The following is a 12094-nucleotide window of genomic DNA, read 5'->3' on the forward strand; positions in this document are numbered from 1 at the left end:
TTTAGCGTAATATTTCCTGCTTTTCGGGATGATGAGTTGGATGAGTTGGAAAATTTGCAGAAGATTAGCGCCCGAGTCACTGATTTACGATTTAGACCCTCCTTAAAGCATTAGATTTTGTACAGTCTGGACAAGGCAACATAAATCTAGCAGATAGCAACTCTGGAGGAAGTACACCTGACGCAAGTGTATATTAGTCCCTGATTTTGAGTCTGCTGCATTCCTGTTCATGTTGGTGTGGCGTGGCACTGGGCAGGGTGTTAGAGGTGATGTTTCGGGCTTTTTTTTGTTCTGAAGGGTTATTCCTGTAGGCATCATGTCTGTTCTCCCTCAGGAATGTCTGTTTATTATCAGGTTCGGTTAGCTTTTATTTCATCAGCAAAAACTAAAAAATAAATAGTTTCAGTTAATCGCGAAAGGCTTTAATCACAGTAATTGGTGTTAAGAGCGGAGTGTAAACTACATGAATTAAGTGCTCAGTAAGTGTGCGTGTGTGTTTGTGCTGGGTGTGAATAGGGACAGTATACCAGAGGAGGGTGTGTGTGTTTTCGTAAGCTCTTCCAGAGTTCATTTTGCGTGACTGCACATGAAATAAATGTTTGTGTTTATGACTATTAAAAGGCCAGGAAAGAGGCCTCAAGGTGGTTATGGCTGTGTGTGTGAGCCTGTGTGTGTCTGTGTATATACATGCATGCTTGTGTTTCGGGGTGGCCATGTGTGTGTGTGTTTTAGGATGGGTGTACCCTAGTGGCTAAATCATGTGAGTAACATTTTTAAATAATCCTGCTATAGTGGAAGGCTTCTCCCACCTCAAATGTCATCACACACACACGCACACACACACGCACGCACACACACACACGCACGCACGCACGCACACACACACACACACACACACACGCACACACACACACGCACACACACAGGGTGAGAGAGTGTTTACAGTGCTATGAAGAGTTTCAAGTGGGGACGGGATTTGTTCTGTGTGTCTTAGCCCATTTCGGGTGGCTCAAATATTGCATAACTGCATCAGCAGGAATAAAACTGCTACTTAAGACTAATATTTAACGTGCTTAATAACCTTTAAACCTGACAGCCAATTTAAACTTTGTTTGAAGTTTCCTTTAAACATTGGTTAAAGTTTCTTACCATTACAGTTATGATGAGTTGTTGTGGTTTAATTGCAGGTAAAAGTCCCCATTAAAAGTCCCCATTGCCTTGTAAACTCTCTCTCTCTCTCTCTCTCTCTCTCCCTCTCTCTGACTGGAGTCTGTTCTCCTGCGCCCCCTGCAGGCGGAGTATGAAACGGAAGGCCAACTTCACCTGCCCCTTCAATGGCAGCTGCACCATCACCAAAGACAACCGTCGGCACTGCCAGGCCTGTAGACTCAAACGCTGCGTTGACATCGGCATGATGAAAGAGTGTAAGTCACACACACACACACACTCTTACGCGTACGCACACACAAACAGGACAATTGTTGGCTGGATATTTTTGGGCAGTGGATCATTGCAACCCAGAATCAACCCAGAAAAGACAAGCTGTGTTCAGAATGATCTGCAACCCAGATAAGGTCTAGCCAGTGGCAGCAGTACCTTGGTCCGCACCTGTCCGATGACGAACAGGGTCAGAGCAGGCTTGTGATTTTGTGCACACCAGACAATGCGCTGAAGATTGTAATAGTACACTTACAAAGTTCACATTGTCTGTAGTCAACCGGAATATATTCTTGCCTGTCACTGAATCACACCATGTTAATTACATCGTGCTGTAATCTTGATAGATTACAGGAGCATGCTGTCTCCGTAACCCAGAGCATGAAACGTTCATTCAGAAGTCTGAGCCGCAGCGCAGGACTGGGCGGAAGCTTTGCAGAACACGTTGGACATCTCTGCGTATTCATGACACGCGCGCAGGCGCGGGGGGCTGGTTATCTGTGGAGGGGGCGTGGCTCACCGCACCGCGTGAAAGGAACTCAGAAGGGAGCCAAGCAGGAGAACCACGAGAGCAGCGGAGGCTGCGCCAAGTCCAGAGTAAACGCTGCCTAAAAGCAGACCAAGAACCAAGCGTGGCCTTTCACAGCTCCATAACCTGGCATCTTCCCGTTCCTTTCTTATTATGTCTCTTATATATTTTATTTTCAGATTATTAGTCTGGTTGTGGGATATAAGTTTACCTTAGTAATGTAATGTAATGTAACGTAATGCAATGCAATGCGCCCTTGAAAATGTGAAGTGGTTTTAGCCGTGTAGCTAACGTTAGCTGCCTAATACGAGCGGATTACTTTGCTGTGGGCGTCTTTTTGGCTTCAGAGTTCATCCTGTGTTCTCCCTGTAGCCATTGTTTTCACGTGATTTCCAGTGTTACCGTCTGTCCGACATTGTGTAAAAAACGATATCCACGATATGCATTCTTGTCAGAAACAAAATGGCTAGATTTTCTTCTCATTGTGAAGATTATGTCTTGAGCCTGAATTTAAATAACTGGAGCTTACTAAATTAACCTAACTCGTTTCTTGGGGTCACATCGGACTACTGGCTCATGTAAGGTTGTGTTACCTAACTTTTGTCTAGCTAATAGACAATGTCAAAGCAGTGGATATTCAAAGCGCATTATGAAAGTACAGGAAATGCGTATAGTTTTGATGTAGCTTTGTACAAAACAGTACCTCCTCCTAGCTAAACTAGTCATGACACATAGATAAACAGATAAAACACTGTCAGATTGGCCAACCACACTTAAAGCACTTAAAGTCTAACCCAGTACTCTGGATTTGAATTTGATCATTTGCATCTGCATTTGAAAGGTCTCAAATGCAAATCCAACATTAACATGAACGTGTTTACAACAGTGGATAATTCACTTGACTTGGATGATATTTCCGTTGCAGAGTTCTGATCGAGTTTTCTTTGAATACTCCTGAATATTTGCAATGATCACATAAATCAGGCAAATGGAAAGCAACACACTACCAGCGTGCTTCTACACATTCGGTGTAGTTTCATATTTCCACCAGAGAGGTCGCCATTTCTCCAAACCTATTTAGTGCAAGTTTCCATTTTCCATGCAAATTGTGAGCACTGGAATACGAAAAAAACTGAATCGTCATTTTTAGAATATGCTTTTCTTTTAGGTTTAAATTTAGTTCATTGTGCAATAGATTTGATCCTCGACCGGTTACATTCTGAGGCAAAGATCGAATGCAAATCAAAGGCTTCTAGATTTTACACACAACCATCCCAGAGCTCAGATGAGAGCATTGATCCGATTTGCAGACATGAGTGAGAAAGAACAAAAGGGGATGACATCATGTGCCTTATGGATGCCTTTCTGTTGTTGGCCCCTCCCACGGACTGCTTAACTTCTGAATGCAGTCTGTTCAGCTTCCATTGAGTTCTGGTGTAGGGAGTCCAGTCAGTGTAAAACAAACTGCTCCGCAGCTTTGGAACGCAACCCAAACCATGCCTCAGGAACGGAGCGCGCAAGCAAGCCGGAGAAAAGCACGCAAAGGCGGCTTTGTTTCCTCAGCCTGGTTGCACAATAGACTGACCACAGGCTGGAGGGGGGGGGGGGTGCGGCTGTGGAGCTCACAAGCAGCTCCGCATGTAAATCAATCCCCCACCCAGCCACCCAGCCCTCAAGCTTCCCTTCAGGATGAGGCTGATCCACTCTCTGTCAGGAGCCCCGGGGCACAGGGTCAGGGGTGAGAGCCTAGCGCTGTGGAGGTGCAAGGTCGGTGCCCCGCACGTCGTGGTGACGTCACACTGGGGGCAGGGTGGGGGATGTCCAGAACTTTCCAAAGCTGAACAGAACCTCAGAAGGGGAGCTGTACGCAGTGTTGTGAGCATAGCATTCCAAACTGGAGTGAGAGATCTCGTGGATTATGGCTCTGGGGTGGGAATGCCTTTGTGAGATTGTTGTCTGATTCAACCCTAATTGATTCGTTTCCTGAGCCACATGCTTTTTGGTTTTTGTTCTCTGTTGTTGGGACAGTCAGATAAGAACAGGACTCACAAAACACCTAACCGGTACACAGCTACAGGTATCCACTGTTACTCTTCCAGAGAATACTGTGTGTTTTAAATGTATGTAATTTAAATACATATTTGGATATATGCATATTCAATATACAAATAACAAGCCTCCTCTGCTTGGTTTTGCCCTGGACTGTGTGCTACTTTGTTGTCGCATAATTGCTATGTGGTCATTTGTAGTAGCTTCAGAGGTTTATGATATCAGCAGTTCCATCTTCATGAATAATAATGGAATGTTCTCACTCGCCCCATCCCGAGTCCTGCCTCCGCAAGTCCGAGTGCTGTGCCCGCCACGTCCACACATACAAATCGGGCTGGCGTGCGTGTTCACCAACGCTTCTGCTAGGGCTTCCCTCAGCTTTCACCCTGCTGTCAGCACCTGCTCAGCAGATCATCACTGCCTAGTCTGAGGTTCTCACCATGCTGCTCTGCACGAGCTCGCCCGAGACTACCCGAACCAGACCTTTCCTTCTCCTTCTCCGAAACAATGAGATATGCATGTTGGGCAGCTGCAGGTGGCTGATTTCAGATCACCTTATTAAAAGGCGACAGCCTTAGTTGGGCCAGGACACACGGCAGACGCGTTAGACGTACACCCGTCTGGGGCAAATATAGTGCTTTTGTTTGGTTTTAGATGTGGAAACGTCCCGCGGTCCTGGCTTGCGCCTATCGCACATGCACGCGCACTCGTGCAGACACATTTAGCAGAGTGAAAGCTCCCCGCCAGAGGGAGGTGTTGGCACCGGAGTGGCTTGTGCGTGCCTGAGAAGGAGGAAGTGGGCTCGAACCCGCTCTCACAGGAGCTCCCGGACGTGTTTAGGTTTTGCAGTCACAAATTAGTTCGCTTAAACATGCAAACACACGGTACATTCGATATGTCCGCCATTGCCTGCAGCACCACAGCCGCTGTTTACTCTTCAAATTCTGTCAGTCAGAGAAGAGGTGACCACAAAAAACAAAAAGCCGCAGGGCCGTCGTAGAAGCGCGGTGCTTCACATTAGTCTTGCTTTGGAAAACAACCCAAACTTTGGTTTCAAAGGAATGCACATGCTCTGCCGTATTGTATGTCTGTTTGACATGCCGTCTAAACAGAGTGTGGGAAGGATGCAGTGAGGAGCTTACAGCGGCGGCAAGACACGTCGTCGGCCGCGGTGACGGTCTCTCTGCATCCCTGCGGTGTTCTCCAGCAGTCATCATGGCTACAGGAGGAGCTGCGACGGACAGAAATCATATCTGTGTGTAATGCCTCCAGAACTGAATTCTTGAGTTTTTACCTTTGATCCGGTCCAACGGGTTTCTTTCCAGGTTGTCCCAAAGGGCCGATTTTAGTAGCTCTACTCCGAAACCCTAGAGGAGGCGTCCGAAACGCACGCTGTGCGCGCGCGTGCGCATGAATGAGCAACGTAGGATTAGCGCTAATATTCTGTGAAGTTCTTGCAGATAATGGCAAGTAATGAATGAGCATGTTGTGTGGGATTAGTTCTAGTTCATTCAGTGCCAGACCTCTGCTGAGGAGACACATACACACACACACACACACGCGCGCGCGCGCGTGCGTGCTCCTCTTGCTCTCTGCATGGCACAGGCTCATCATGGCGTCTCTGTGTGACACTTGGCAGACCGCACCAGTCTCCCCGCGCTGGGCGACGTCTGCCGCCCACCCACGGCGCCGGCCAGCCCTGCCGCTTCCCCACCGGACCTGGTTCCGCTCCCCCCATCCGCCCACTGCCTCACACTCATTCAGCAAGACCACAGCTAATACGCAATGCTGATTAAAGGCCTTGTTGGCCACACAAAAAAGCAGGATCCCAGCTGAAGCAGTGTTATTTGACTAAATACGACCACTAATTTGATACTTGGTTGAAGGTTGGGCAAGAAATTTGCCGTTCGGCGTAATTTGCTCATAATAACAAGGTGGACTGAGTGAACATGGACTGTCGACCTCCAGCTGTGTCAGCTTTATATCAGCATGTTTTCCTTGGTGTTTTGTTTTTATAGGATAGAAAGTCAAACTACATACACACGCACACTGCAGTGTCTTTGGCTACTTCATATGAAGTGGCGGAAGAGTTTAGACTTAAATCTCCAGTTGGATGCATCACCAGAGGGAACTGTCCAGATATGAGGAACTCCATCCTCTCTGTCTGTTTTTTGCCTACCTATATTTTCACAATATCTCTTTTTTTCTTTTTTCTTTTTTTCTTGTTTGCAGTCATTCTGACAGATGAGGAGGTGCAGAGGAAGAAGGAGCTGATCCTGAAGCGGAAGGAGGAGGAGGCAGCGCGGGAGGCGCAGAAGCCCCGCCTGAGCGAGGAGCAGGCACAGATCATCAGCACGCTGGTGGAGGCGCACCATAAGACCTACGACGACTCCTACTCCGACTTCGTCCGCTTCCGAGTCAGTGGCGCGCCTGGCGCCGGCCGGCCACTCTTTTACCCTTTAGCTTGAGAGGGAGGAGGTGCCGCGCTTAGCGCAAGTGCACACACACACGAGGCCGAGCGACGGTGATTGAGCAGGGGCCCAGATTGTTACAGGTTGTGGAGAAGCAGTGCTGGTTGTTACGAAGCACTTATGTGTGTGTGTGTGTGTGTGTGTGTGTGTGTTTGTGTGTGTGTTTGTGTGTGTGTAGCCTCCAGTAAGGGAGGGTCCAGTCACGCGCAGCGCCAGTCGGGCAGCCTCACTTCACTCCCTCTCAGATGCATCTTCAGACTACTTCAACCACTCACCAGGTAGCCCACTCACTCACTCACTCTCTCTCTCTGCACGTGGCCCCTCAACACACACACACACAACCAGCATGGAAAAGACTGAGGAGTTTAAGCTGCTTTATTCATAAGTGGTGAACCCTGCATTGCATTTAGAAATGTCAGGAAACTAGAGAACAGAAGCTGGAAAAAACAGAAAAGGCCATGCTTTCTCTCTCTCTCTCTCTCTCTCTCTCTCTCTCTCTCTGTCTCTTTTACACACACACACACACACACACACACACACACACACACAGCAGGAAAAAAGCCCTATTTTTGGAGATACATTCTGTCTCCATTCCCCAAAGACTAGGTTTATTCTGTTCCTCTTGACAGTAGATCATTGCAGTGGGCCAGTGGCCTTGCAGTTGTCATCAGATTTTGCTTACATGTTCTTGGCCACTAGTCCTCATCTTGTAAATGTTGTTTATTTTATTCTGCTTCTAAACACTTGTTCCTTTCACTCACTGAATAAATGCAATACCTGCATTTCCTGGTAAAGGTAATCTAGGCTGATATTGGTGCATGAAGAAGACCCCATTATTGCTTCATTAAGCCAATTACAATCGAAGGAAACTAATAATACCATTGCCTTCTCATTTATGTTTCTGTGTCTGTGTGCAGAGTCCGTAGACGCCAAGCTGAACTTCAGCAGCCTGCTGTCGATGTACCAGGAGGGTTCGGGCAGCCCGGAGTCCAGCGAGGGCGACGGCTCGCGCCTCTCCATGCTGCCCCACCTTGCTGACCTCGTCAGCTACAGCATCCAGAAGGTCATCGGCTTTGCCAAGATGATCCCCGGTTTCAGGTTGGGTGTGGGTGTGCGAGTGGACTGCGGGTGGGTGTGTGAGTGTGGAGGGGCTCTGTCTCACTGTTCTTCACATGTGCTCCGTTGTTTTCGTCTGTCTGCGTGTAACACAAAGGTTTAAGTTTGCTCGTCATGTTTTACTCAGCACTGACTGTTTTTTCCCCACTAATAAGATATACAGTGTCTATAGAACTAATATAAACCTAAACATATATTTAGATGTATGTGTAGTGTATATATAGTATGTATAGTAAAGTCTCCAGATTCCAAATACAAGGCATTCTGGATATTAATAATATTGTAATATAACATCATTCACAGTGCTGTACAGCTCAATAATAGTCTGGTCCCCTGTGAAGTCACACAGTGCTGGCATTATATTCAAATCATTCCACATTCAACATCAGTCTACATGCATCAGCAACAACATGGCTATGTTATGATTGAGAATGTTGAGTCCAAACTGTTGTAACCATTCAAAACTTTTAAACAGTACTGAGTATGTGTGTGCGCGAGTGTGTGTCTGTGCGCGTGCAAAAAAGAGGCAGGTTGTGTTTTATTGGCGTGTTTGTGTGACTGGTATGAGCTGGCTTGTTTCGGATCATGGTGGGTTATAAACTGGACAGAACAGGACAGAGTGTCTGTTTGTACTCCTTCTTCCACCTTAAAATGACGAATCTAAAAATTCAAATGAACTCCAAAGTTATAGAAATCAAGTATCATTCGAAAAAAAAAGGATATCTGTGCATGTGTGTGTGAATGTGTTGTTGTCGAACTGTCCAGTTGTCTGGGTAACCATAGAAGGTTCCGTACATCCTGTTCCCGTGGAGATAAAAACAAGATTGACGTAAAGCACCCCCCACGATCACACACGCTTGCACTTGCACACACACAACAGCTCGCTTGTCAACATCCGCAAGCCTTTAAAAATAACGTAAAAGCACATTCATTTCCGAGACATTTATTAATGTTCAAAAGAACACGGGCACAGGTGCACACACTTAAACTCAAATACACATTCTCTCACACACTGTAGCCATTCCACACAAATACACACACACACACACACACACCTGCCTGCTTCTCTATAATTGGTTCTGTGTAATAGGGGTAGGGGTAGGGTTAGTTCTGCACTTGCCATAAGACAGTAGTGCATGTTGAGATTTCAGAGCTCTCTTCTCCCTGAATGGTACTTTTATCGGCTCTGTGATCTGATTTACCGCAGGCGAAACTGAATTGTTCCCAAAATCTTTCAAAGTGACATATATGTAAACACAGAATATAAGAAAATAATACCAACAACCAAAAAACCCCAAACCCTATATAATAACACTTAAATACAGCTGGTCAACTGCTCCAGTATGAAGGTCAGACAATAGTTGATGTAGTGAAATGCGGGTAACAGAATGATAGTGTTACATGATACCGAGGTCCTTTAGGTTTTCAAAATACAGTGTTATATGTTTTCTAACATTTTCCAGATGATTGTTTAGAGGAAAATGTAATCTTCTCCAGCTTGAGCTCACAGAGCCGTCGTGAGGCCAACGGAGGGTGGGGTGATTTTCCAATTAAGCAATATCCTCCTTCTCCCAACAAAGTGAAAGAAAGGGCAGTGGCTTCTTAAATCCTGTTTGGATTCTGAGGATCAATCAGCCCGAATATAGTAAACTCAAAACTTCCCGTTGTTTTTAACAGAAATGCCTCTGATATACGGCTTGTAATTCTAAGCCAGAAATTTGATCCAAGACATCTGCGTATGATGTGCTTTATAGCAGTGTGATGGCGATCACAAAATTCATCTACCCTGTTGTAGATGTTTGCCAGTTTAGTCTTGCAGTAATGAACACGGCGGAGGAGTTTAAACTTGATAAGGTAAAGTCGCGCGCGGAGGAAGCCGATTTATTGACGGCACTAAGAGCAGATCCCCGAGCTGTGTCTGGTGTTCCTACCCCCAGCTTTGCACTCCAGGCGTATTTGTTCCGTCCGTACATAAAAGTAGTGGCAATCATGTTAGAAATTCTCGAGATCAGACTCTCACTAGACATATTGGTTGGATATTTGTGGATGGCAGAGGGCAGTGACCGTGTCCAAGATTTCCTGGCCGGTAACGGTAAAAAGGTGAGAGTGGTAAGTGAAACTCAACTGAGCTCTCGCTTCAATTTTTACAAGTGAAGGTGTTTGTTTTTTTTCGCGGCCGACGTCAGGCCTGCTGTTCTGCTGTTGGCTGTTGTTCTGCTGCATTCCTTACTCATTCCCAGCAGAGTGCTGTAGGATGTTTGGTGCGGCAGGCGTCTTTTACATGCACTCCACAACTTGTCAACACTTGACCTTTTCTGGCAGTGTATTGCAAATGCATTTCTCTCTCTCTCAGGGAACTGACTGCTGAAGATCAGATAGCTCTGTTGAAGTCCAGCGCCATAGAGATCATCATGCTTCGCTCCAACCAGTCCTTCAGCCTGGAGGACATGACCTGGAGCTGCGGAGGGCCAGACTTCAAATACTGCATTACAGACGTCACCAAGGGTGAGGCGGAGCCGTAAACACTCCACACTTCAAATACTGCATTACAAACGTCACCGAGGGTGAGGCAGAGCCGTAAACACTCCACACTTCAAATACTGCATTACACATGTCACCGAGGGTGAGGCGGAGCCGTAAACACTCCACACTTCAAATACTGCATTACAGACGTCACCAAGGGTGAGGCGGAGCCGTAAACACTCCACACTTCAAATACTGCATTACAAACGTCACCGAGGGTGAGGCAGAGCCGTAAACACTCCACACTTCAAATACTGCATTACACATGTCACCGAGGGTGAGGCGGAGCCATAAACACTCCACACTTCAAATACTGCATTACACACGTCACCGAGGGTGAGGCGGAGCCCTAAACACTCCACACTTCACCAAAGGTGAGGTGGAGCCGTAAACACTCCACACTTCAAATACTGCATTACACACGTCACCGAGGGTGAGGCGGAGCCGTAAACACTCCACACTTCACCAAAGCTGAGGCGGAGCCGTAAACACTCCACACTTCAAATACTGCATTACACACGGCACCGAGGGTGAGGCGGAGCCGTAAACACTCCACACTTCAAATACTGCATTACAAACGTCACCGAGGGTGAGGCGGAGCCGTAAACACTCCACACTTCAAATACTGCATTACACACGTCACCGAGGGTGAGGCGGAGCCGTAAACACTCCACACTTCAAATACTGCATTACAAACGTCACCGAGGGTGAGGCGGAGCCGTAAACACTCCACACTTCAAATACTGCATTACAGACGTCACCGAGGGTGAGGCGGAGCCGTAAACACTCCACACTTCAAATACTGCATTACAGACGTCACCGAGGGTGAGGCGGAGCCGTAAACACTCCACACTTCAAATACTGCATTACACATGTCACCGAGGGTGAGGCGGAGCCGTAAACACTCCACACTTCAAATACTGCATTACACACGTCACCGAGGGTGAGGCGGAGCCCTAAACACTCCACACTTCACCAAAGGTGAGGTGGAGCCGTAAACACTCCACACTTCAAATACTGCATTACACACGTCACCGAGGGTGAGGCGGAGCCGTAAACACTCCACACTTCACCAAAGCTGAGGCGGAGCCGTAAACACTCCACACTTCAAATACTGCATTACACACGTCACCGAGGGTGAGGCGGAGCCGTAAACACTCCACACTTCAAATACTGCATTACACACGTCACCGAGGGTGAGGCGGAGCCGTAAACACTCCACACTTCAAATACTGCATTACACACGGCACCGAGGGTGAGGCGGAGCCGTAAACACTCCACACTTCAAATACTGCATTACAAACGTCACCGAGGGTGAGGCGGAGCCGTAAACACTCCACACTTCAAATACTGCATTACACACGTCACCGAGGGTGAGGCGGAGCCGTAAACACTCCACACTTCAAATACTGCATTACAAACGTCACCGAGGGTGAGGCGGAGCCGTAAACACTCCACACTTCAAATACTGCATTACAGACGTCACCGAGGGTGAGGCGGAGCCGTAAACACTCCACACTTCAAATACTGCATTACAGACGTCACCGAGGGTTAGGCGGAGCCGTAAACACTCCACACTTCAAATACTGCATTACAGACGTCACCGAGGGTGAGGCGGAGCCGTAAACACTCCACACTTTAAATACTGCATTACAGACGTCACCGAGGGTGAGGCGGAGCCGTAAACACTCCACACTTCAAATACTGCATTACACACGTCACCGAGGGTGAGGCGGAGCCGTAAACACTCCACACTTCAAATACTGCATTACAGACGACACCGAGGGTGAGGCGGAGCCGTAAACACCACACTTCAAATACTGCATTACAGACGACACCGAGGGTGAGGCGGAGCCGTAAACACTCCACACTTCAAATACTGCATTACAGACGTTACCGAGGGTGAGGCGGAGCCGTAAACACCACACTTCAAATACTGCATTACACACGTCACCGAGGGTGAGGCGGA

The 12094-nt window shown here is 47.4% G+C and overlaps 1 protein-coding gene across 2 annotated transcripts in view; it reads left to right on the forward strand.

Annotated features, from left to right (window-relative positions):
• vdra (vitamin D receptor a) overlaps positions 1–12094 on the forward strand; it is a 55398-nt gene that overhangs the window by 32510 nt on the left and 10794 nt on the right. For both annotated transcript variants that reach the window (XM_026998627.3, XM_081703929.1), the window contains 5 exons: positions 1294–1424; positions 6248–6432; positions 6665–6764; positions 7404–7584; positions 9956–10107. In XM_026998627.3, the coding sequence (XP_026854428.2) occupies positions 1294–1424; positions 6248–6432; positions 6665–6764; positions 7404–7584; positions 9956–10107 (749 nt within the window). The remainder of the gene's footprint in view (positions 1–1293; positions 1425–6247; positions 6433–6664; positions 6765–7403; positions 7585–9955; positions 10108–12094) is intronic.

Source organism: Electrophorus electricus, chromosome 21, assembly GCF_041902795.1.
Source record: "Electrophorus electricus isolate QZ-2024a chromosome 21, ASM4190279v1, whole genome shotgun sequence".
Taxonomy (NCBI): Eukaryota; Metazoa; Chordata; class Actinopteri; order Gymnotiformes; family Gymnotidae; genus Electrophorus; species Electrophorus electricus.